Raw genomic sequence first — 24,887 nt, forward strand, 5'->3', positions numbered from 1 at the left:
TCTGGAAAAATCATCATAGATTTATGATATATGATATTTATATCAAGACTCCTGCCAGACCAGGAATCTGTCCATCACCACTGCAAACAAGAAGGGGCTCAGGGCTTCTTATGTAATGACACATCATGCTTGAACCTTCTACCAGTAGCTCCTACGACAGACCTCACTACTGTCTTGCTGTCATCGTTCATGTCTTTCATCACCCTCACACTCTTCTCTTTTACTTCTGACTTCCTCATGCAGGACCACAGTTCCTCTCATACGCTTTCTCTGGATCCACAATGACACCGTGCAACTCCTTCTGACCTTCTCTATACATTCTCTCTAATATGCAGCACAATTATTATTTCATTTTTGCAATGTCCACATAATCTCCATTCAGTCCTACAGGAGGAGGGCCCGGGTTATTGAGACATTTCATTGTGGGCGGTGCCGAAGCTTTCGTAACAAGTTTCAGAATCAAAGTGTGTCGTGGTGCTGCTCGTACTGCTGGTGTAAAAGGTTTTAAACGAATTACGGTACGCTGTGGACTACATATATCGCAGGCTAAGGTCAGACTTTTCTTTATGAACTTTTATTTATGCCTCAACAACTCGCTAGTTTATGCTAGCTAAGAGAGTATGTTAGCTAGCACTCTGCTGTCATGGTTGCTAGGGTCCTGGCTGTAGCTTGAACGAGTACAAACAGCAAGTGCTATATTTCTGTGAGTAGCTACCAAGCTTCTAATCATTTAGCAGGCTACAAGTTGGTGAAAGCTCCGCCAAGGATTAGGAAAGGTAGTCGAGCGCAGATGATATCGATATGACCGCTTATCAGCTGGAGAGTTTTGTTACAGTCGAAAACCGACTGCTGGGAAATATAATAAGAGAAATGCCCTATAAGCGGTCACTAACTCTCTTATGTTTGCTCAAAGCTTAAGCTTTTGAATAACGGATTAAGGGTTTGTCATTATAAAATAGTGAGCAATAGAAATAATTTTTAGCCACATTACAAAAGCGAGAAACAGAAAATGTTAATTTTAAGAGCTGTTAATTTTAAGAAAATTTAAACAGTCCACTCTGCCAAAATAATCAAATTAACTGTTCATTTTATTTAAAATTTCTTTTTTTGAATGTATTTAATTCCTTGTACATTTTTGCAGATGGCTTCAGCTCTGGCAAACAGGGCAATAGGAGCCATCATGGGATCAGCAGTGGCAGATGCTGCAGGTATTAATAGTGTCACACTTGTTTTACATTGATGATCTATGAAAGTAATCATGCTTGTGTTTAATAACTGGAAAGACAGTTTTTATAGGGGACTAAAATGCCGTTCTGTGAAACACTCAATATCACCATACTACTTCCATGGCAGGGTTAGTTTAGTGGTGCACCTGATTAATTGATCATCACAAGTGTGAGCACCTCAAAATTGGATCATGCAACAAGACAATGATCCAAGGACAGCAGCAAATCTCTTTAAAAAAAAAAAAATCGCTGGAAAAATAAAAGAATTTTTCGATGGGCCAGAAAAGAATGTTGCGATGGGCCAGTCAAAGTCCAGACCTCACCCTGATTGCAATTCGATTATGGGACCTTAAGAGAACTGTGCATAAATGAAAACCGAGATCAATGAACTAAATCAATTTTGTAAAGAAGAGTGGGCCAGATTTCTTCCACAACAATGTGAGAGACTGATAAACTCTGTCGCCTGTCAAATCTGTCAAGACTATAGCTTTTGAGCTGTCATAAGGTTAGCAGGTATCTTTCAGCTGAGCTGAGAGCTTCCTGGTTTGAGTTGAGTACTCAGATCTTCAGGTTGTACGAGTGGAAGTGGATTTTCAGTCCTTTCTTATTTTTAACACATCTCCTTAGGTTTTGAGTAATGTCAAGGTTCAGAGTGTAATTATCTTGTCTCTTGCAGCACAGCCTCTCCACTGGGTGTACGACCTCCAGAAGTTAAAGGGGATCCTGGCTCTGAATCCAAACCCAGAATTCCACCCTGAGTCCGCTAACCCTTTTTACAGGAGGGAGACTGGCAAGCAGAGTTGCTATGGAGACCAGGCATATGTCCTGCTGGAGTCCCTGTCTGAATGTGGAGGTAGTGCTGCTGACTTTATCCCTAAAATTAAACTAAACTTACATTTCTATAGGTCATAGTAGGTTTCAGATTACTACTATCTACAGCAAGCGAAGTTATGCAGTTGATTCAGTTTGTTTTTTCTGTTTGTCAGTAGAATTATTGATAAAGTTATGGATGGATTTGCTTTAAATTCTACCAGAAGTAGCACTTGGTCCAACATAAAGGGATTAACTAGAACTGGACACATAAAATTGCCTCATATCTGTACAAGTGATATAAGGAAAATATAAGAAAGTGGGCTGTCCTCAAAGAAATATTACGCATTACTCTAGATCCACATATTCTGCATGCAGGGACTCGGTTCGTGCAGTGTGTAGGGAATTTTCACACACTGTCTAAGATGCCTGATCTCTCGGACCAGGTCTAAACATTGATGACCTGAAGCAGCGCACACTGAAAGTTTTTGGGCCAGGATCAGAGTATGACACGCCCGTCAATGATCCTTACAGAGAGAGGGGAGGTAAGAGAAATCTTGGAGATATCCCTGAGGTCCGTTACCTTTTTGACAAAATATGCAATTTGGACTTCTGCAGGGCCAAGACCTCAGCTGCCCATCGATGGGCCGTGGAGACATGCAAGTTTAAAGAGCTTCCTGAAGAATGTGGATGCAGGCAAAGAGGAGACGGGTAAAGCTTCTGAACTTATTCACAGTTTGATGTTATGAAGACAAACATCTCTAACCTAAATATGTGCTGGTTTCCTTCAGGTTGTGAGAACGACTGTCAGATTGATGGAATAGCCAAACTGGCTCCTATAGTGGCTTTTTATGCAGGACAGCCCGATATGCTGGAGAAGGTGGAACAGGCCATCCGTGTCACCCAGAACAATGATGAATGTGTGGCAGAGACTCTAGCAGCAGCGAGGTCAGGACATCTTCCAGCACACCAGTTTCCCTTATTTACACGTTGGATTAGAATTGGCTAATTAAGGGTTAATAATAAAACTTTGTTTTTAACCTGGAAACCACAATAGACTATTAGATCTGTTCTACAAGATGTATAAAGAAAAACATGAAACGGAAATGCTCCACACTGACTTCTTTTCCCAGGTTTCTGGAACATTTCATCCTGAATGGTCCAGATCCAAAAGCCTTGGATGCGGTGCTCAATCAGCTGAATGACCCAAACAGAAAGCAGCCTCAAGATTTAGACAAAGCAGTCATCGGTACGTGAGGCCAGCAGCATATTTCCTTCCCTGTGTTAAAGTCATGAGACTGACTCATGTGATCAAAGAGTTTATTTTACCTTATTCTCTGAAGGTTCAATTCCAATGTGACATAACGATGAAAGGATAAAGAGATATGCAGAGAGTTATGTTTAGTATTTTAGTTAACATCTCATCTTATGTGTGACTCACTACTGCACCCTCTCTGCCTGATTTCAGGACACATCCACCAGGTGAAGAAGAATTTATCCAAAACTCCGCAAGAGCTGATCCCCTCTGTCTTCACAAATGCATGAGGTATCTTTGATAAGCTCCTTCAACCTCTGCAATCAGTGTAGTCCTTAACAGTAATGTGGTAAAAAAGCAGTATGTATAATTTGGATAGCTGTGAGACAAACCAGGAAAAATGCCTTCATGCCATTCACATCTGCCTCTGATGTTTCAGGTTTGCCGGGTGCGTTCCAAGCCGCGCTGCACGGAGTCCTGACAGCCACTCGCTATGAGATGGCTGTCAGAGACACCATGAGTTGCGGGGGATGCACCTGCAGCAGAGGATCCTTCATAGGAGCCTGTCTTGGGGCTCAGGTGGGGCTGTCTGCTAATCTAATATATTCACATGCACATATTTTAAGTTTGATTTATGAAATGTTCTGTTCTCATTTTTCTAGGTCGGACTTGAGGGAATCCCGGAGTCCTGGAAGTCGAAGACCCTGCAATACGACTTGGTGTTGGAGCATACCAAGAAGATAACCAAACACCTGTCGGCGTAATGCCTTTTAAGAAGCCTTAGAGAGAACGGTGTGACAAACTGTCGAGCTTTGACAGAACAGCGAATGATGGTTCCTGTTTAAATGTCTGGATGGCAGGAGCCAGATGTTTTTGTTTCTGTTAAAGTAAAACAGGTTGGTTCACATGTTCTGTGAGAAGATATGGTAAAGATCATCATTATTATAAAAATGAATTACTATTTAAACTACTATTTCTGGGCTATATATGTGTCATTTAAGCATTATTCATATTGACAGTGCGATTTGTGGTCCAACACAAAATATAGGAGTTTAGAGAAAAAGAGTCCATGCACCACAGTTTTTGCAAATGATGTTTTTCCAATATCCAATACTGCATTTATGTAAAGCCACAAGTTGTATGAAGAGCCCATAAACTGCAGGAAGCACATTAGAGATGTAAAGGCCATCAATAAAAAGACAAATAATGCCTTCCTTTATTTATTTTACAGTGTGCTTTTATAACTCACACATCTGTCTTTCCTTTTAGTATTGAATGAAAATTTCCTTTGAAGCTGAAATAAACTGCTGTACTTAGCCTTCCAATGCCAGTATCATAAAATTAATAAAACATTAACCGGAGCTGATTGTATGAGTATACTAAGATTCCATGTTCCACATGGAGGTCACATTTTTCTTTTATGTAATTTAAAAAATTTCAGCAGCTCAAGCGTGAATTTCATTTACACCAGATGAATATTTTGTAATCTCTTTTAAAATCTATAACCACACCAAATTAGTTAATAAAACAGGACTCTGTGTGAGATGTAATTAAACACAGAATGCACTGATTTGAAAACTGCATAAACCCACATTTTATTCACAGAACACAAAGAACATATGAAATGTTTAAACTGAGAGGATGTGCCATTATAAGACAAAAATAAGGTTTTAAATTTGATGACAGCAGCATGTCTCAAAAAAGGGTAGGCATGAGGACAACAAAAGATGGAAAAGTAGGTGGCACTGAAAAGAAACGGGTAGAGGAACATTTTGGAACTAATTAAGTTAGCTGGGAACAGGTCATTAACAGGACTGGAAATAAAAAGAGCATCTTAGAGGGGCAAAGCTTCTCAAGTAAAGGTGGGCAGAGGTTCACCACTATGTAAAAAAAACTATAAATTGCGAAACAGTTTCATAATAATTTTCATCACAATGGCTCTGAATCTTCTACAACACATAATATCAAGAAACAGAGAATTGTGGGACTGCACTCTGAGCCAGTGGCACTGCATTAAAAACAGGCATGATTCTGTCATGGAAATCACTGTGAACCAGTGTTGGGACTAACGCGTTATTAAGTAACGCGTTACAGTAACTACGTTATTATTGTGGTAACGAGCACGGTAACTAGTTATTATGCCAAAACCAGGAACGCGTTACTCGTTACTGGGATTTAAATAGGCTCGTTATTCGTTACTTCGTGTGGTGGCTATCGCGGAGCTTCCACAGATTCAATAACATTAGCAAGTGGTGGAAGCCAGCAGGTGGATGAAGGAAAAGGGAGGCAAGAGGAGAGACCCGAAGCAGCCGCCGGTCCGAGAGTGTCAGGTGAACTGAACTTCAGGTAAGAAGTTATGACCTGCAGTATATCTGAGTCACATATAAATCAAGTTTAGTTGGAGTTTATTTTCGTTATGCTGACTTTTTCGTACTGCCTACTAGCTAGCATGACGGAGTTTCTATACAGCTGGGTGGGAGCTATGTTACTGATGTTGAACTTTATTTTGTTCATACGGTTAATTATTAGAGTTGCCAACTGTCCCGTAAAAAACAGAATCGTCTCGTATTCAGAGAAAATATTACGGGTTTCGTATTGAGGTGAAAAGGAACATTTTGTCCCGGACTTCAGCTACAATGAAAAAGACACAAAGCTGGAGTTATTCTGTGTTTACGCTGCACAGCTGCCTCTTCTCCTCTCATTCTCTCTCCCTCCCTCTCCTGTTTCTACTTCAATCATGAAACTGATCAATGATCAGCTGATCGGCTTTTCTCTCTTGTTTATTTATCGCCCACTTTGCGCCAGAAAGAGGAAACCAGCGGATGTCGCGCTAAACAACAGCAGCACGTTAAAGCTTGATCAGCTGTTGTTAGAATTTATTTAATATTACTTTCTACTATCAGCTGATGTTTGCTGGAGCCACAGCTGTAAAGCTGCTGGTCATGATATCGGTTTGGATATGTGGTGAGATGGAAACATGAAGATGAAACCAGGAGATGTCCTTACTGAATCATCAGAGCTGAACAGGTGATGGAGAAACAGGTTTACCTTTTAGGTGACATGAATGAGTTGAAGGGAAGTTATGAACGGTTTCTGAGAGACAAATAACACCAGGATCCTTTTTTTATTTAGCTGACAGCTGGTAACTGTGCAGGGGCGGGTCTAGCAAAGTGTTGCCAGGGGGGCAGGTAGGGCATTAACAGGGAAAGGGGGGCACAAGGAAATACTTTTCTTTCTTATTCTCATTTAAAATGTCTCGCTTTTAAAAAAATAATTATCTGAGTCTTACAACAAACGATTGATAGATTGACACATATATACCATCAGAACAGTGTACATCACTGTCACAACAGCGTTTGTTTTCATTCAAAGGCTTTATGATTTTTCCTATAATGGTGGGCCGGTCTCTAGTCAAATTCCCCGGGACAATTTTTTTTTGTCCCAGTCCAGCCCTGTAAGCAGCTCATCTGCAGTCTGGTGTTACCTACATCTTCCTATTCAGAAGGCAGAATTTCCGAGTTCTGAGTACAATCGAAAGCACCACGACTGCAGTTTTTGTGTTGGATGTAAAAAGCAGGCTAGAATCATGCGGCGGTCAACGACGGTCCAGGCGTGGGATTTCTCTCGTGGAAGTGTGCGCATTATTTTTTTCCTTTCTATTGGTAGGTGGCACAGTGCACTTGTGGCAAGTAAGCAAGCTAGAAGACTGGCAGTCTGGCTGGGTATCCAGTTACGGAAGCAACACATTAACAAGAGAATTCTGGGTAAAACCAAAGTTACTTTCCCTAGTAACTAGTTACTCTGAAAGTAACGAGTAACTTGAAGTAACTGAGTTACTTTTGATAGAAGTAACTAGTAATGTAACTAAGTTACTAATTTAAAGTAACTTACCCAACACTGCTGTGAACACAGCTCACTCCACAAACACAGGTGAAAATGCTATCATCTTCTTGCGGCCACAGCTCCTTTGAAATTGAGTGAGACATAGTAAAAAAAAACCTGTTTTGTGGTCAGACTAATCGAGATTTCGAAGTTCTTTTTGGAAAAGAAAACATCAGTACTCAGTTCACAAACCTGATTTTCCGATCAGGTCTATGAGGGTGCATTAGTGCATCTGGCTGCACATCTGGTTCCATCAACGGAACTCTGCTACCTTAGGGCGAGAAGCAGTGAGCACCGTGGACAGGCCTGAGTGAAATCAGTAAGGAAATGCGCTGATATCCCTGGTGTGGTGATGTCGGTGCTATATTTATTTCACATATACTTCACACACACGTTAAATCTAACATATATATATATGTGGAAGTGGTGTTGTTTCAACTTTGCGGTTTGGCACTGTTATCATACATGCGTTATTCATACATGTGCGGCCACATGTGCATGTGACCCACGAAAATTAAACTGTAATTTTCTTCACACACGCGCTCTCGCGGGGATCGTCTACCACTTTGCGTGCCAGCGCAAAGACAATAGAATTGTCCCGCTACGGCTGCCGTAGCTGTGTCTGACGAAAGCGTTTGGTACCTACTACCTGGGAGTCAAACATGGCTAGTAAGGGGGGGAAACAAAGTCGGTCGGCGTCTGGTCTTTCATGTAGAAAAGGTGCAGGAGACCAGGAGGAAGAGGAACAGCCGCTGCAGGCGGTTTTAGTCGCTGACAGCTTCAACCGGAGGTTTTTCCCAGTGACCAAAGACCAGCCGCGGGTAGGCAGTGAGCTAAGCTAACCAAAATGCTAATGGAGGCTAGCTTGTGTCCATGCTGTAAACAGTGACAGGGCATCACTCACACGGATGATGAAAGCATTTAATCAAACAAAATTTGAACTCGTGCTTGTTGCTGTCTGTACAGTAGTTGCTAAAATGAGAGAATCACGCGAGTCTCGGGATTGTTTAGCTCCACTTAACTGTCACATTTTCATTGATGACAGGCGCTGCTGCCGCTGGGTAACGTTGCCATGATCGACTACACCTTGGAGTTCCTCACTTCTACTGGAGTGCAGGAAACATTTGTATTCTGCTGCTGGATGGCCAGTAAAATCAAGGCGCACTTGCAGTGAGTTTCCCTGCTACTGTGTGTGTGAGCTTTTGTTTTCTGAAGCTTATTGTATTAAAACTTATGAATATTGTGTCTGACAGGAAATCAAAGTGGTGTCGACCCAGTTCTCCAAACACAGTCCACATCATTACTTCGGACCTGTACCGCTCCCTTGGGGATGTGCTACGGGATGTTGATGCAAAGTCCCTGGTGCGCTCAGACTTTATATTGGTTTACGGAGATGTGGTATCCAATATTGATATCAGCCAGGCTCTGGAGGAGCACAGGTAAAAGTCCACCGGCCAGCCTTTTTCTACATGAGAAATGGTGTTGATCTAAGTGTTTCCACAAGGCTGTGTTTTTGTGCACTTAAGGAATCGCCGAAAGATGGACAAGAACATCTCAGTGATGACCATGATCTTTAAAGAATCGTCGCCGGGTCACAGGTCTCGTTGTGAGGAAGACGATGTCATTGTGGCAGTGGACAGCAAGAGCCAGCAGATTTTACACTATCAGAAGACACAAGGGCTCAAGAAGCTACAGTTTCCAATGGTAAACGGTTGTATCTTTGGCAGTCTGTTATATCTTTGATGCATTTTGGAGTTCGATTGACTTTTTGAGTCTTTGTCGTACTTGCAGAATATTTTCCACAGTGGAAGTGAGGAATTTGAAATCAGACATGACCTCCTGGACAGCCACATCAGTATCTGCTCCCCGCAGGTCGGTTTTGGTCCACACAGGGGAAATATTTAACTGTCATTGTTGGCTGCAGTAACATTTTTGTTTTTTATGTCATTTTTTCAGGTTGCTGAGCTTTTCACTGACAATTTTGACTACCAAACTAGAGATGACTTTGTTAGAGGACTTTTGGTCAATGAAGAGGTACTATGGAAGCATTATTATGTTGAAATTTGAATAATGCCACAAAAAAGAGAGCATTTCTGACCCTTGTTCATTTTGTTTCTTTGTTTAGATTCTGGGCAACCAGATCCACGTGCATGTCACACAGGACGGATATGGTGTCCGAGTGTCGAACCTTCTAATGTATGACTCAGTGTCATCTGACCTTGTGCGGCGGTGGGTCTATCCCCTGACCCCCGAGGCCAACTTCACAGACCAGGAGGGACATAGCTGCACATACTCTCGCCACAATGTCTACAGGGCGTCTGGTGTCAGCCTGGGCCATGGCAGCCAGATGGAGGAGAACGTTCTTATCGGCTGTGATACTAGCATTGGTGCCAACTGTTACATCTCGAACAGTGTCATCGGTGACAACTGCATCATAGGTGAGCTCTCTGGCCAGCACCACTCAAACTCAGTGCTTCAATTTTTAAGTTATAGAAGTGTAGTTAACATTTTTCTTTTTTTATTGGTTCACTGCAATAGGTGACAATGTAGTCCTGGATCATGCCTACATCTGGAATCATGTTCACATTGCCAGTAATGTGGAGATCATCCAGTCTGTCATCTGCAACAAGGCTGAGGTCAAAGAGGGCGTGACTCTTAAGAAACAGTGTGTTCTAGCATATGATGTAAGCTCCACATCATCTTTTATATCCGATTGCAAAGCAAACTCTGTCTGGTGGCAAATTGATGTTGCATTTTAAAGGCGTTTAAGGATATTGCATTTTGACTGGCAAATTTTCCATTTTTCTTGACATTTTTTTTTGCTCCTTTTTAGAGAAAACATCAGCAGATTTGACAAAAACTTTAAAAGGATCTAAAATGGCTTGTTATTGCAGAAATATAACCACAGCAAATATCTGGTTCTTAACTGGATTTAGTGTAGTAGCTGTGACACTCTGGAGTGTCCACTGCAATGCCACACTATGTCAGATATTGAGCAATACTGATAGAAGAATTTTGGTTTTAGTGTCTGTGCAGAGTTCAGCCAATCAGTTGGTTGCCCGTGTCCTTCATATTTAGTCTTCTGTGTTCTTTTTTTATATCCAAAAGTAGCTTTGATTTACGCTAAAAGAGAATGATTTTACTAGTCTTAATCAAACTGGAAACAGGGTATTAGATTTGGCTTACAGTCTGCTGGCTGTTGCTCCTTTGCACCTTCCTGCTGCAAAAGCTAAGTAATTACCCACAGTAGTAGTACAAATATATAGCTATTTGTACACGCGCTTAGTTCAATGCTTGAAATCAGGGACGTGCATTCAGTGATCGTCTTGTAAAACGTCATCAGATATAAAGTCAGATTTGCAGTATCTGCGTATTTGAATGTTTCTATGAACTGTTTTACAGGTGGTAATTGGACCAAACATCTCTCTACCAGAAGGCACCGTGGTGTCTATGCACCATCCAGAGGAGGAAGAGGAGGATGACGATGAATTCCTCAGTGATGACGCTGAGGTTGGCCAAAGATCGGACAAAACCAAACAGAAAGGTGTGTATTAAGTCTGTATTAGATCAGTTTATATGTTAATAAGCTGCTTGATGTGAATGTTCTCCTGTCTTCCAGTTTTCAATCCTGCAGAAGTTGGAGCAGAAGGAAAAGGCTACATCTGGAAGGCCAGCAGTCTGGATGACACAGAGGAAGAGGAGCTGTCGCAGTGTCTCTGGGGTAGAGCAGCAGTTCATCGTCATGGAACTGGCATTTCCCATGATGCTTCAGCTGAAGTCCCAGCATGCTTGTTTTCGTGTGTTCCCAGGCTTGGTGTTGAACCCAGACCCTGAGAGTGACAGTGAAGACAGCGACACTGATGACCCCGATGACCCGGTGATTCCTTCCCCTGAGATGGATGATGTCAAAGGTGAGAGGGCATGTCTCATTTAGCTAGCCTGCATGTGGAAATATAATACTGCCCCCTACTGGCCCGAAAATGACAACACAAACTGCAAAACGAATAATGATACTGTAGCGACTTCCACAGTCGCTAGAGGCCGGGGATGGAGCCTGCCTATTTGCCTGACGCGCTGTCAACTTTACGCAATAATGCGAGAGGTGGAATTGTTTGCTTGTTTATTAAAGTGCTTTGAGAGTTTACAGAGTAATGTCATCGGCTCCTGATTCAGACTCTTACAACGTCACAGGCTCTAATGTAACAAGGCAAAACATGTTGTGCAGCGGTCAACAAAAACTACGGCTACCCAGCCCTCCTCTCTGTCAAAATCAAAACCAGTGAATGACAGACTGACAACGCCCATTTATGTCACCGCTAGCACCCACGTGACTCCCATAACAACCAAACAAATAAAAACCCAGTGATCATCAAAATTCAATACATTCAATTATGGCTCCTACACACCAGCCCCTAATTATTAGAATCCCTTCTAATAATTACCCATAATTAACCAAGTAGGAGACACAAAACATGCAGAGAAAAGTCAATCATTTACTGTATTTCAATATTACCCACAGGAATCCTATAGGTAATCTTAAAGTCTATCTTTAAAGAAAAATGAGAGACATTTTATGTCCAAATACAATCAAAGTCTGATAATTGGACCCAGAAGTCTTTAACTGTGATCTGCCTCCAGCAGTAGACACAGTTTGGTAATAGGTTGATCCAGGCAACTAGTCTGAGTTTTAATCCGAACTTGACGAACAAATCCTCTTCGGTCAGGAAAAGTCTTTATCACACGTCCCATTGGCCAAGAGTTTCGAGGTGCCGAACTGTCCATGATGAGAACCAGATCTCCCACGATGAGTTTCCTTTTTACTCCAATCCATCGCTGACGTTCCTGTTGCTGTAGTAGGTATTCCTTCACCCATCTTTTCCAAAACAAGTCAGACATGTATTGGACTTGTTTCCATCTTCTGTGTGTGTACATATCAGTGGAATGGAATAATCCTGGTGGTAATATCGGTGAGGTCTTTAACAGAAGAAGATGATTAGGGGTCAAAGCTTCCAGGTCGTTAGGATCCATTGAGGCTTTGGTAATTGGGTGGCTGTTAATGATGGCTTCAACCTCACAAAGTACTGTATGAAGACCTTCTTCATCCAGGTTTTGTACTTTCATTATGGAATTAAGTACTTTGCGAACCAGTCTTATCAGTCGCTCCCAGGTTCCTCCGTGATGTGAACCTCCAGGTGGATTAAAGGTCCATTTAACTCCCTTTTGCAGAAAGACGTCATTGATTTTCACCTGGTTCCAATGTTCAATGGCAGTTCTAAGTTCACGTTCAGCACCTACAAAATTAGTTCCGTTGTCAGAACGCAGTTCTCGAACCTGACCTCTTCTTGCATTGAAACGTCTGAATGCATTAATGAAAGAGTCAGTATCCAGTGATGGAGCAACCTCAATGTGAACAGCACGGATAGCAAGGCAGGTGAATATAACACCGTATCTCTTCACCACGCTCCTCCTACTTTTTACACTGAAGGGTCCGAAGTAATCCACTCCCACCCGCGTGAATGGAGGTTCATCTGGAATGATTCTTTCATTGGGCAAATCCGCCATCTGTTGATTCACTGGTGGAGCATTAAGACGTCGACAGATGACACATTTAGATAACACTTTTCTTATTGCTGTACTAGCTCCAATCAACCAGTACTTTTCTCTTAGCTTAGACAGCATGTGGTTACGACCACCATGTCCAACTTCCTGATGTATATGTCTAAGCAAGAGCTCGGAGATGTGTTGATCATTTGCTAGTATTATGGGATGTTTCACCTCAACCGGCATCGATGATCTACTGAGTCTCCTACCCACTCTGAGAATTCCATCTTGCAGCTGTGGGCAGAGTCTTCTTAGAGGACTTGATTTTATAATGGGTTGTCCCTTCTCCAGACTCACAAGCTCCAAGGAAAATCTCCTCCTCTGACAGAACTTGATAATGACAACCTCAGCTTTGTCCAGATCTTCCACTGTAAGATTCTTAATCACAGATGTCCTCTTAAAGTTCCTCAGCTTTTCTTCCACAAATGATTTCTGTTGCTCTTTGGTGACCTCTGACTGGGGTAAGCTTGAACAAAATTCTCTCCTTTTCTTCACAAAGGACAGAAGCAAGTCCTTAAATTTTAACAGCCATGCCACTGACTTCTTAAGACGTGTCCAGGTGGAAAAATGTTTAAACAAGCGAGTAACAGAATTTTCTCCAGCTTGCTCAACACTCACTGTGGCAACTGTTTTTACCTCAGGATCATCAGATGCAAGCAGACTGATGTCATCTAGGTAGACAGGCCATTCACTCCTAGATTGTAGAAGATACTGAGGCCCAGACAACCATTTTGTATTCTTCATAAAAACATTGACTTTCACTCCTCTTGAGGCCATATCTGCTGGATTACTGGCAGTGTCCACATATCTCCATTGTGAGGAAGATGAAACTCTTAAGATTTGTGAAACTCTGTTGGCCACAAAAACCTTGAATCTTGAAGTCTCACTCCTGATGTATTTAAGAACAGAAGCACTGTCTGTCCAAAACACAGAATCCAGAAGTTCCATCTGCAGCTCTTTCCTCCAGAGTACATCCAATCGACTGGCCATGGTTGCTGCAATGAGCTCCATTCTCGGGATGGTAAAGGATTTAAGAGGAGCAACACGAGCCTTTCCCATAACAAACGCACAGTGTCGTTCTGAACAGATGTTTTCAATCAGCAGATAGGTCACTGTTCCATACCCAGCCTCACTGGCATCACAGAAATGGTGCAACTGAGCTCTCGTGATTTCTCCAAATCCATCAGGTTTCAGACAACGACTCACTTCAAACTTGCTCAATAGCTGGAGGTGCTGGAGCCATGTTAACCATCTTTTGGAAAACAGCTCTGGTACATTATCGTCCCAGCCGATTCCTTCCTGGCATAGATCTCTTAGGATTTTCTTAGCAGTTAAGACCACAGGACTTAGCATTCCAAGAGGATCATAGATAGAACTGACAATTGAAAGGATTCCTCTTCTGGTGAGCGGTCTGTCCTTGAGCACAATCTTGAACTTAAAGGAGTCTGATTTTATGCACCACTCCACACCCAAAACTCGCTCGATCATTGAGGAATCCAATTTCATGTTCAACTCTTTCATTCCTGTGGCTCTGTGACTTTCAGGAATGGATTCCAGCACTCCAGGCTTGTTGGTGATCCACTTTTTGAGCAGAAATCCTCCTTTGGCACACAAAGAAACCAACTCTTGGTACATTAACACTGCTTCCTCATCAGTTTCAACGGACACAAGACAATCGTCCACATAAAAACAGTGCAACAACTTCTTCACAGCTTCCTCACTGTAGAGATGTCCAAAGTCATCTGCACACTTTCTGAGTGCAAAGTTGGCACAACTTGGTGATGAAGTTGCCCCGAAGAGATGTACATTCATCCTGTATTCAGATGTTGGTTGTTCCAGATCACCTTTAGGCCACCAGAGAAATCTCAATAGATCTTTATCTTCAGCTGGAACCATGACTTGATGGAACATGGATTCAATATCTCCAGGGCTCTAGACTAACTTTTTGCCATGGGCGTACCGGTACGCCTAACTTTAAAAAGTTAGGCGTACCGGCACAAAAGTTAGGCGCACACAAATTTTATAATAATTTATATAATATAATGTGTTTTTCTGGATACACTGTGCTTTTTCAGCTTTCAAAGATTGACGACACCGTGTCAGAGCACTGGCTATGAATTTCAGAAGGATCAGGCCTTAACTTAACAGAAAAGTTAGCAATAGTTCTTTTCCTATTACAGCTACATCCACTTCTGTCATGCCTAGGCTGCTCACTAGGGCTGGGTATCATCACTGATTTCTATAATCCATTCGATTCCGGTTTTCAACTTAGCCTCAGACAGTCAGAAATATTATAATTCTGATCATTTATCAGTACTGACTCCATCTGAATTGTGAACATCACAGCAGATGCCTTTGTGTGAAAGTAACTGAGAATAAAACACAGAAAAACATGAAGGAGATTTTCCTGGTCTCGCTTTTTATAGCAGATAACCTTAAAAATATTCTACAATGTTCTGCATATAAAGTTTAAATTTCTTCAGTATTGAACAACAGAAAAAATAGTCTTTCTTGTCCGAGGTCATTTAAGTGAAAAAAAGAAAAAAAAGAAAAAGACAGCAGCCGACAGCGCTGTAAATAACGGTAGACTGGTGGGTAATAAGCGAATGAATAATACAGAAAACAGAGATTGGAGACGGGAAACTGTTCTTGAAGTACAGAGAGAGATAGAGAGAGAGCTAGCTGTGCATGAAGTGTGATTTTAATAGTCGTGGAAGCAAAACAGCAAAATTCATGACGACATTGATCAAATGTGAAGCGCAGGTTGCTGCTTCTTTTGCTGCTGGCTCGGTGAATTTTGGTTGGAGAGAGACAAAACCTGCAGCTCAGAATCAGCGCAAAAAGACGTAATCACAGCGCGGACCGGACGCATCAGAATCGCTAAGCTCCGACAGCGTGTCCGTCTACGGGCCGTCGGGTGAGAAAGCCGAGAAAGACAAAGTTGATTCTGATGCGTCAGGTCCGTTCTGTGTTTACGTCTTTGTGTGGAATCCGTGTACCTGCTCTCATCTGCTGTTTGGTTGTTGTTGAAATGGTTTTGTGAGCTTTAATCTGAGAATCTGGCGTTTCTGGCAAAACACAGTTATATTTAAAAGTCGATTCAGGATTTAATGAATTGATATCGCTTTATTCAAGCTACTCACCTCCCACTTTCAACTGGACCATGGCCAATCAGAGAGGTCCCGCCCCTTACTATCTCTGATTGGTTTAGTCCACGATAGGGGCATAATGTGTGTCTGCTGTTGACCACAGGGAAGGTTGCAGATTTTTTTTTTTTTTTTTTTTGCTACCCAAACAGTTGGTCGCACAGGTGCAACCAAATATTTTTTTTTAGTCGCACCACTGAAAAATTTGGTCGCATTTACGACCAAATTGGTCGCACTCTAGAGCCCTGATCTCCCATAATTACAACTGGCTCCTTCCTGAATCTTGTAATCACTCCTATTAAAGAGCTTGTAAGATGAGGTCCTTGTAAGAGTTGGGAGTTTAAAGATGTTCCATGATAACTCACTCCACAGTCAAACACAACTCTGAGTTTCTTCTTGGTCGGATGGTAAACACCATGGTGTGGTATATACCACAGCTTGCCATCATTGCGATTGATCTCCTCTTCCGGAACCTTTTCAGCATAACCTTTAGCCAGAAGCTCATTCATGAAGACTTTGTACTCAGTATGAAACACTTTGTCTCTCTCAAATCTCTTTTTTAGAAAGCGCAGACGTTGTTGAACAACTTTCTTATTGTTTGGCATACTGATACTGGCATTCCGAAAAGGTAATGCTATCTGGATATGACCACCCACATATTTGGCAGAGTTAGTCACTATTTCCAGAAATCTCTGATCCTCTCTTGACAATCCAACCTGCTCATCAACTTTGCTCTCAGGAAAGTCATTCTTGAACTGTTGCTGCCAAAGCTCCTCCAGCATGACAACAGAAATTCTGTTGACTGTAACTTGTGGATGCTTCTGATCACCTGTAGCTTCACAGTTTCCTGAAAGTGGTCCATTGATGGTCCAGCCAAGCCTTGTCCTTACGGCATACGGTCCTCCATCAACACTACACACCACTTCCAGAGGTTCCAAGGCTTTGGGAATGTTTGTTCCAATCAGAAGTTCGATTCCTGCATTTATTTGAGGCAAGGTTATGTGTTTTAAATGTGTCCATCCTTCAATATCTCCTGGTGTTGTAATATTTCCTTTATGTACAGGCATGGACTCCTGTGTGTACACTTTTGGCAGCTCCAGAAATTCGTCACCACAAAGAGCGGCAACCTCCAGTCCTGATAAAGTGTTGCTGCTCACAATTCTTTCCTGGCCCATGGTTCTGAGGAGGATGTTTCCTTTCCTTCCCTCAAGGGTGTAGTCTGCGCATCAGACTCTCAGTGCAGAAAACTGCTGTGCTCCCTTGGTCCAAAAAAGCACATGTTGTAATAATGTTGCTTCCTTTCTTTGACTTTACTTGGACAGGCACAATGGGCAGTTTACAGTCCTGGTCTCCAGCCCCTGTAAGACCACTCGACACCAATGTGCTCACATGCGGCTGCATGTTCCTGTCGGTCTTTTCAGAAGGTGAACTTTCTTTGTGCAGGATGGTGGGATGTTTCCGGCTGCATTTGGAACAGGAAATCCTCTTACGGCAATCTTTACTGATGTGTCCTATACACAAGCAGCCAAAACAGATGCCATTTTCCTTTAAGAAGGTTATCTTCTTCTCATGAGCCATTTTTCCCAACTGTGCACAGACGTCCAACATGTGTCTTCCTCCACAACAAATACAGACGTTCCTTCCAACCTGATTATTTTTCATTTCCATTTCCGCAGGCTTAGGTGTACTCTCCACAACTTGCATAGTGGTGGCAAAGCTTGTTCCTTTATTTCCAGGTCTGCCTTGATGCTTGGCTTTACTCATTCCTTTAGTTGGTAAAGAAAGCGGAGAATCTTGAATATTACCGAATACAGGATCAGTTAATATTCTTATTTGCTTCTCCAAAAAGTCTGCAATATCCATAAATTTGGCTCTTCTTTTATGCCCTTCTTGCAGGTCACAAACATGGCTTCTCCATCTGTCCCTAAATTTATACGGCAATTTTTTAATAATGTTCACCATATTAGAAGGCATGTCCAAATCACTCAGATGCTGCACCTCCTCCATTGCATTACAGCATCCCCTGAGGAACAAACTGTAGTTCTGAAGAGCTTTTACTTCCTCTGTTTTAATCGATGGCCATGAAAGTGCCTTGTCCAGATATGCAGCTGCGACCTTCTGTTCATCGCCATAGTGCTCCTTTAACAGTGATTTTGCCTTGCGATAACCACGATCTGAGTTCATTTGTTGACAGCTTCTCACCAATTCCTTTGCATGGCCTCTTGTGTACTGTTCCAAAAAATATAAACGATCACTGTTATTTTTCGTATTGCACTCAACTGCATTCTCAAATGCTTTAATAAATGAATAATATTGAAGTGGATCTCCATCAAAATGAGGTATTTCTCTCTTTGGTAAAGAAAAGAGGCTTTGTTGTTGGATTAAGAGTGTTGTTATTTCATTTTGTTTAGTCATTATTCCAATAACATCATTTTGTGGTTCCAGTTCCACCATACCATTTGTATGACAGTCATTTTGTCCATTTGCATCAGATGGGTTTGAAGGAATAACTGAATATTGTCGAGGATGCTTATTTTGAGAAGCCTTTCCTTTCTTTTACGAAGACGTTCCTCCTCTTCTTCCAGTACATGTTTCTCATTCAATAATTTCTGCTTTATCATTAAAGCTGCCAACTCTGCCTCAGCTTTCATACGAACAGATGAAGTTGAAGATCTTGATGAAGAAGTTTTGTGGCTTTCAACATTTGAAACACTATCACTTGGCTTGATATCATCCTCCACTTCTGTCTCAGTATTTGATGCAACATTGTTTTCCAGTAAATTGATTTGCTTTGGACAAACAGCAGGGTTTTATTCTCTTTGATTTATCCAGTTTTGAATTTCATTTAAAAACACATTGGTGTATTTCATGATACTTGAAAACCATTCCTCTTGTTTTATTACTTCTTCCTCTGGCACCAAAGGCAACACCTCAACATGTGAGCTTGAAGCCTTTTCACACAGTGCCTTTAAATCCACCAAATACTGCTTAATTTGAGAAAGGTTTTCATTGTGTTGCATGAGCGCTTTCATTTTTTGTATTAGTCCTTTCATTTTATTGACATATATTTTGCATTCATTTTGTAATTTTTCGATTTTATTCAACAATGCATTTCCAGTCATTTTTCTTTCTCTCTTTCCCCCAAATCATTAGAGGAACAATCATCACCACCTGTTTGACTCGTGATTTTCCCGTTTGTTTGTTCAATTTTTTTTATTTATTTATTTATTTTAATCTTCAGTGATCATCCATTAAAACATATATCCACTGGAAGCCACAATAGACTTTGACCATAAAATTCAACGTAACGGCACTTTAATTGTCCATTTGAACGTCATCCAAGCAGCATAATTAATAAGACGCAGCGCAGACATCAATCCAAGAGCGCAGCCAAAAACGTTGCACATTTAACCAACATTCATTCCATTCAGTGTCTCCTCTTGAAACATCTCAGCGCTAATGCAATGTGGCTTCCTTTTCCACAACCAGACATGCACAGGTATTCTTACCTGCACTCCTCAGAATTGCGTCAGGTGTGTCGGTGCTGCTGGCTCACTCATTCAGATGCGCTGCACTTACTTGGCGTCTTTCAGGTTCCTTGATCTGATTTCTTTGATCCTGCTTGCAGCTGGCTTCTCCAGAATGCCGTTTTTTGTTGACTAAAGATGAGGCGACTTCCACAGTCGCTAGAGGCCGGGGATGGAGCCTGCCTATTTGCCTGACGCGCTGTCAACTTTACGCAATAATGCGAGAGGTGGAATTGTTTGCTTGTTTATTAAAGTGCTTTGAGAGTTTACAGAGTAATGTCATCGGCTCCTGATTCAGACTCTTACAACGTCACAGGCTCTAACAAGGCGAAACATGTTGTGCAGCGGTCAACAAAAACTACGGCTACCCAGCCCTCCTCTCTGTCAAAATCAAAACCAGTGAATGACAGACTGACAACGCCCATTTATGTCACCGCTAGCACCCACGTGACTCCCATAACAACCAAACAAATAAAAACCCAGTGATCATCAAAATTCAATACATTCAATTATGGCTCCTACAGATACTAATACATGTTTTTTTTCCCTTATGTAGTCTTCCACATGGAGGTGCTCGGGACCCTGCAGAGAGGTTTGGAGGAGAACATCAGCTGTGACAACCTCGTACTTGAGATCAACTCTCTAAAGTAAGGGGGAACTGACTCACACCTGTGTTGCTCGTCTTTGCACTGATTGTTGCTTAGTTTGACATTTCCCATCCCCCCTCCAACCCCCCCTTTTCCAGGTATGCCTACAATATCAGTCTGAAAGAGGTGATGCAGATTTTAACCCGAGTGGTACTGGAGTACCCTTTCCAGCAGCAGGGCCCACATCTCACCCCTTCACAATATGTTACTCTGCTTCTGCCGGTGAATAAGATACAAGTCTATTACTTTTAATATGACAAAACAGAAGCTCAGAAAAAAAAACAAAAAAACTCTTAATTATTTTCCATTTCTTTTTTTATTTGTGCTGCTGTCAGCTATTGAAGAAATGGGCGCCAGTGTTTAAGAATTATGTGAAGAGAGCACAGGACCATCTAGACTGCCTGTCTGCCTTTGAGGAACACTTCCTGGAGCAGGAGAGCCACTGGGCTGCTATGGTCAAGGTCAGGAACAAGGAGCACTGATACGTGCAAAACTGCATTGTTAAAATCAATGGTTTGAATTGTTTGCTGTGTCTTTATCCAGCCTGTTAGGATGAGGATGAATATGCTGCTTTGTTTGTAACTCAGGTCCTCATGAATATGTACGAGCTGGAAATCTTGGAGGAGGAAATGATACTGCGCTGGTTCTCTCAGGGAGCCACCAGTGACAAAAGCAGACAGCTCCGCAAAAACCAAGGGGTAAGTACAGTGTGAACTACAGGAGACAGCACAGAGCAGCAACAAAGTTTAAGCTCAGTATTCACGTTATGAACAAGTTTAGTGTAAATGTATGTATATGTAAAGAAAGGAATTACAGTACTGTGCAAATGTACAGTTGAGCTACCCCCCATTTTTTTAATATTTTGTTTCTAAGAGGCCCAGACATTCCTGTAATATTTTAATTCTCCAGGCTTTCTGAAACTCTTTCAGTTTTTCTTCAGACATTGGCTGATTTTTCACTCACTTGTAGTCCAGTCCTTGTAACTGATCTTTTTCAGAGGAATCTGTTTTGTCTGTTAAGCCACTTCACACCAACTTATGACCTATGAAGGCATCTAACTACAAACCAGTGCTGTTTACACATAGCAGACCAAAGAACCAATTTTAAATTTATATATCCTGCAAAGATGTGACTGAGAGAACCTTTAGTCGATCAATCTACTGTTCATGAAGCCTCATAAGAAACTGTGTCAGTAGAGGAAGTGAAACAGGGAGACAAGTCTGAGGTTTGCCAAATTACACAATAAGTGCTCTGAAAATTATTGGTGACAGATCTTACAGACTGATGAATGCAAATTTTAAACTTTCTGGTTCACGTTGGTGACAGTATGTATGGAGGTACAACAGTGTCTGCAGCCATTTGTATTACAGTGTGGAGGCTCATTCGTGGTTTGGAGATGCATTGCTCCCAGTGGTGTTGGGGATCTTGTCAAAATTGGTACTCTCAGATTTTGATTCCTAATATAGTAGCATCTGATTGGCAACAACTTCATCTTTCACCATGATAATGATCCCAAATACACTACCAAAGCAGTAAAAACACACCTGTGACAATGCTGTATCCACACCTGGATACAAAGACATGTAGTGAAACACTATCATTATCATGGACTGGCCTCCCCAGAGCCCAGATCTAACATTATTGAAGCAGTGTGGGATCATCTTGATAGAAAACAGAACAAAGGGTGCTGTATGTATGTTTGAGAAAACAGCCTATAAACTGCTAGATATATTCTTTCCTCATTTACTCACACCTGAGCCTGAGTATAGCTTTACATTCACGGCCTTTGCAGCAGTTTAATGCTTTCTAACAACAATTTATCTATTTATCTCCAACAGCTGCAGAAGTTCATCCAGTGGTTGGAAGAGGCTGAGGAGTCTTCAGAGGAGGATGGAGAGTAATGACGAGCAGTTTAAGTTATGACAAGGTGAACTCTTACGCTTCTGCATCTAGTTACCATCTGGACGTGCTCTGTGTAGCTGAAGTGGACATATTTTAATCACATTATGCCACGCCGTGTAAAGGCTGGTGTGAATGTCAATATCCAAATAAAGGACCTGTGGTCTGCTTGGAATAAAAGTTTTAACAGACAACTGTGTCATTTTATTATTTAATGAAACTGATTGTTCACTTTAAAAACAGAACAGAAGGAAAGTATCCAAGAGGTAGGAGATTGTAGTATAATAAGATTTCAAGCCTTCCTGTCTCAGCTTAATAACATTTGACGAAAATGAAACAACATTTCATTAATTCTCTGGGCAGATTGAGAGAACGCTTCTCTTTATGGGAACATGCTTCCTTGCTTCCTTCCATCTTGGCTACTCTATGCAAGGATGTAGAAGGCGCATGGAAGGATACACCTCTTTACTTTTGACCATAAGCTGTATTAAAGATACTTAAAGCCTCTTTATGGTGGAGGTGGAATGAGTTCATGGTCAGCAGAGGACAGAGTTTGCATAAGGAATGCACCAACAGTAAAAGTAAAGCATAAACTGCAATCATTACAAATCATAAATAACAGCTTGAATGTACAGTGTGTGTTAACAACCCAAGAGTAAAATTACACTTACTTTAATCTCAGTTAATTAGAAAAATACAATTTTATGACAAAAATAAAACATCAGTTTTGATTAAGATAATGTTACATGAAACGTCACAAAAAAACAAAACAAAAAAAGAAAAATCACAGTAGCGCACAGGTTTCAGCCTGCCTGTAACAAACCAAACCAGTCTTTAACTCCTCTTTAAGCATGTTTACACGCTTCTGAACTGAATCTTTATCTAATTAACTTAGAGAACACTTATTACAATTTTCATTTAGCAGATCTGTGAAGTATTCAGCTCAGTACGGTGGCTGAGAGGGACAAAATACTTCAAAATATAAAACCAATGCATTTTAAAATGCAGAACTTAAGAATTTGGCTTCTTTTTTTGTTTTACTGATGTTACATTTACAGTTTTGTTTATGTGTATTAAGAAAAGTTTAATTCGCACCAGTGTTTCTAATTTTTCACCCCCATGGTCATGATTGGAAATCCCTAAGCTTGCCTTGGAACAAGACAGGAAACTGCCCGTGAGCGTTGTAACTACTCAAAATATGCAAGAGAATTATGTCAGCACTTAGAGTTTGTTAAAGAATCTATGAAAGAACACCAAAGGCACTGAAAAGGCTGTGACACAACTTTAGCAACCAGTAAAACCTGCACCAAACCCTTCGTCTTCTGCCCTAATTTGATCGTTCGTCTCGCTTATCCATCAAGCTACGAATGACACAGGCTAGAACTGCAGTTCCAGTTATCCCAGTAAAGGCAGACAGCACCTTCCACATGGTGGCTGACGACCTGTGGCTGTCCAAAAAGCTATTGTGGTCAGTGGGCACCAGAATGTATTTGCGGCCACCCCTCGGGGCCTGTAGCCTCATCACCTGGCCTCGCTCCAGCACCACCTCGCCGAACCCCGTCATGGTGGTCCCCACGCGCAGCATTTCCTCCGTCTCCTCCTTCGACACTGGTTTCTCCCCACCCACGGTTTGCAGCAATGAGTTCACAAGGTCCTCCTCAACATTTCTCATTTTGTAATAAACCCTTTCCAGAAAGCAGCCGGAGGCCTCTAAAGGGTTGTGCACCCTCACACTTGCATCAGAGATGTAGGCGTCTGGGCTGATCAGACTGAAGGGCACAGAGTTGTTGCTCTCTTTTTTGTACCCTGTCCGGGAGTTCCTGTGAGAGAATGCGTTCTCAGTAGAGCAGAAGATTAATAAACAGACATTTGTGGTGTATTATTTAGTGGTATTCACCATTTCGCAGCACTGGAGTCCCAGTATTTCCAATGCTCCACTGTAACAATCTTCTGAATCACACCGTAGCATCGTGGGATGAACTGGCTGGTCAGAGGCTCCCCATCTGCCTGGACCTGACCTTAAACCAGATATGTAGGAAATCACTAGTCTTCTTAAAACTATCTCTCCAGGACTGAGCTCATTCAGTGTGTTGACATATTTCTACCTTCAACAGCAACATACTGGAGCCGCCTGTGGGGAGTGGCATTCAGCACCCTGACCAAATCTTCATCTGGTCTGAAAACAGGGATTTCCTAAAAATGGAGAAGATTGACTTGAATGATAAAGGTCAGACTGTATGTAAGGTTTACAGCAGACATGTCACTTGCCTTTAGCGCTTTCAACTCTCTCTTCTTCTCTTTGTACAGGTGATAAAACAGGCCGGAGAAGGCAAAGCTGGACCCGATACCAATCAGAACCAGAGGGTTCACGGGAAGGTCGCTCATATCTGTAGCTGTGAGGAGAAATCGCACAAGGCTGAGTGGAAAGGAAACAGGTTCCAGTGAACCAGTGACGAGCAGTGTCACTGTTGCACCTGGCAACCCCGACCTTAACGAAACGGGTCCAGGAAGTTATTTCGAGGTTGTAAAGTTCGTCAACACAGAAAAAATAAACAGCACGTACAGAACCACCTGTCAAAACCTCTGAAAATGTTCGGTGACTTTGGTTTTAAAGCCCCGCTGCGAGATATCATTTTATCAGCATCTTTACTGCTACAGGATTACTCCATAGAGTTCAGTTCAGTGCTGGTTGACTGTCATGTCTCTCTTTTATGACGTCTCTGCCTTCGCAGTGTGCCTATAAATATCTTGTAATGCTGCACTGTCATTACATAAAATTGCGGAGAAGTAACACAAAGCTTACCTGTTAAAACTACCAAGTAAAAGAGCCACACTTGCCTACTGAAGGAACAGAAAACAAAAGCTATCAGTTACTTCGTCTACACTTCCGTTTT

General features: G+C 41.8%; 3 protein-coding genes across 3 annotated transcripts; 2 read left to right on the forward strand and 1 right to left on the reverse strand.

Annotated features, from left to right (window-relative positions):
• The first annotated feature begins 206 nt into the window (after positions 1-206).
• Positions 207-4,510, forward strand: LOC146367143 (crystallin J1A-like). The gene is made up of 10 exons (XM_084913393.1): positions 207-551; positions 1,142-1,208; positions 1,903-2,079; positions 2,483-2,581; positions 2,655-2,747; positions 2,828-2,984; positions 3,170-3,285; positions 3,505-3,582; positions 3,731-3,870; positions 3,954-4,510. The coding sequence occupies exons 2-10, from the start codon at positions 1,142-1,144 to the stop codon at positions 4,053-4,055; spliced, it is 1,029 nt and encodes a 342-aa protein (XP_084769519.1). The 5' UTR covers positions 207-551; the 3' UTR covers positions 4,056-4,510.
• A 3,262-nt stretch (positions 4,511-7,772) lies between these two features.
• Positions 7,773-22,187, forward strand: eif2b5 (eukaryotic translation initiation factor 2B, subunit 5 epsilon). Its single transcript, XM_084912692.1, has 16 exons — positions 7,773-7,994; positions 8,219-8,343; positions 8,427-8,612; positions 8,700-8,877; positions 8,965-9,045; positions 9,130-9,207; positions 9,299-9,611; positions 9,712-9,857; positions 10,576-10,717; positions 10,793-10,894; positions 10,983-11,084; positions 20,004-20,094; positions 20,193-20,316; positions 20,430-20,555; positions 20,682-20,792; positions 21,933-22,187. The coding sequence occupies exons 1-16, from the start codon at positions 7,836-7,838 to the stop codon at positions 21,993-21,995; spliced, it is 2,127 nt and encodes a 708-aa protein (XP_084768818.1). The 5' UTR covers positions 7,773-7,835; the 3' UTR covers positions 21,996-22,187.
• On the reverse strand, positions 22,186-24,887 carry mul3 (mitochondrial E3 ubiquitin protein ligase 3). Its single transcript, XM_084912694.1, has 5 exons — positions 24,797-24,887; positions 24,262-24,386; positions 24,099-24,186; positions 23,891-24,011; positions 22,186-23,813 (listed from the first exon to the last, which is right to left on the reverse strand). The coding sequence occupies exons 2-5, from the start codon at positions 24,376-24,378 to the stop codon at positions 23,321-23,323; spliced, it is 819 nt and encodes a 272-aa protein (XP_084768820.1). The 5' UTR covers positions 24,379-24,386; positions 24,797-24,887; the 3' UTR covers positions 22,186-23,320.

The sequence above is a fragment of the Perissodus microlepis genome, chromosome 18 (genome assembly GCF_051167445.1).
Source record: "Perissodus microlepis isolate ML-2025 ecotype Zambia chromosome 18, ASM5116744v1, whole genome shotgun sequence".
In the NCBI taxonomy this organism is placed as follows: Eukaryota; Metazoa; Chordata; class Actinopteri; order Cichliformes; family Cichlidae; genus Perissodus; species Perissodus microlepis.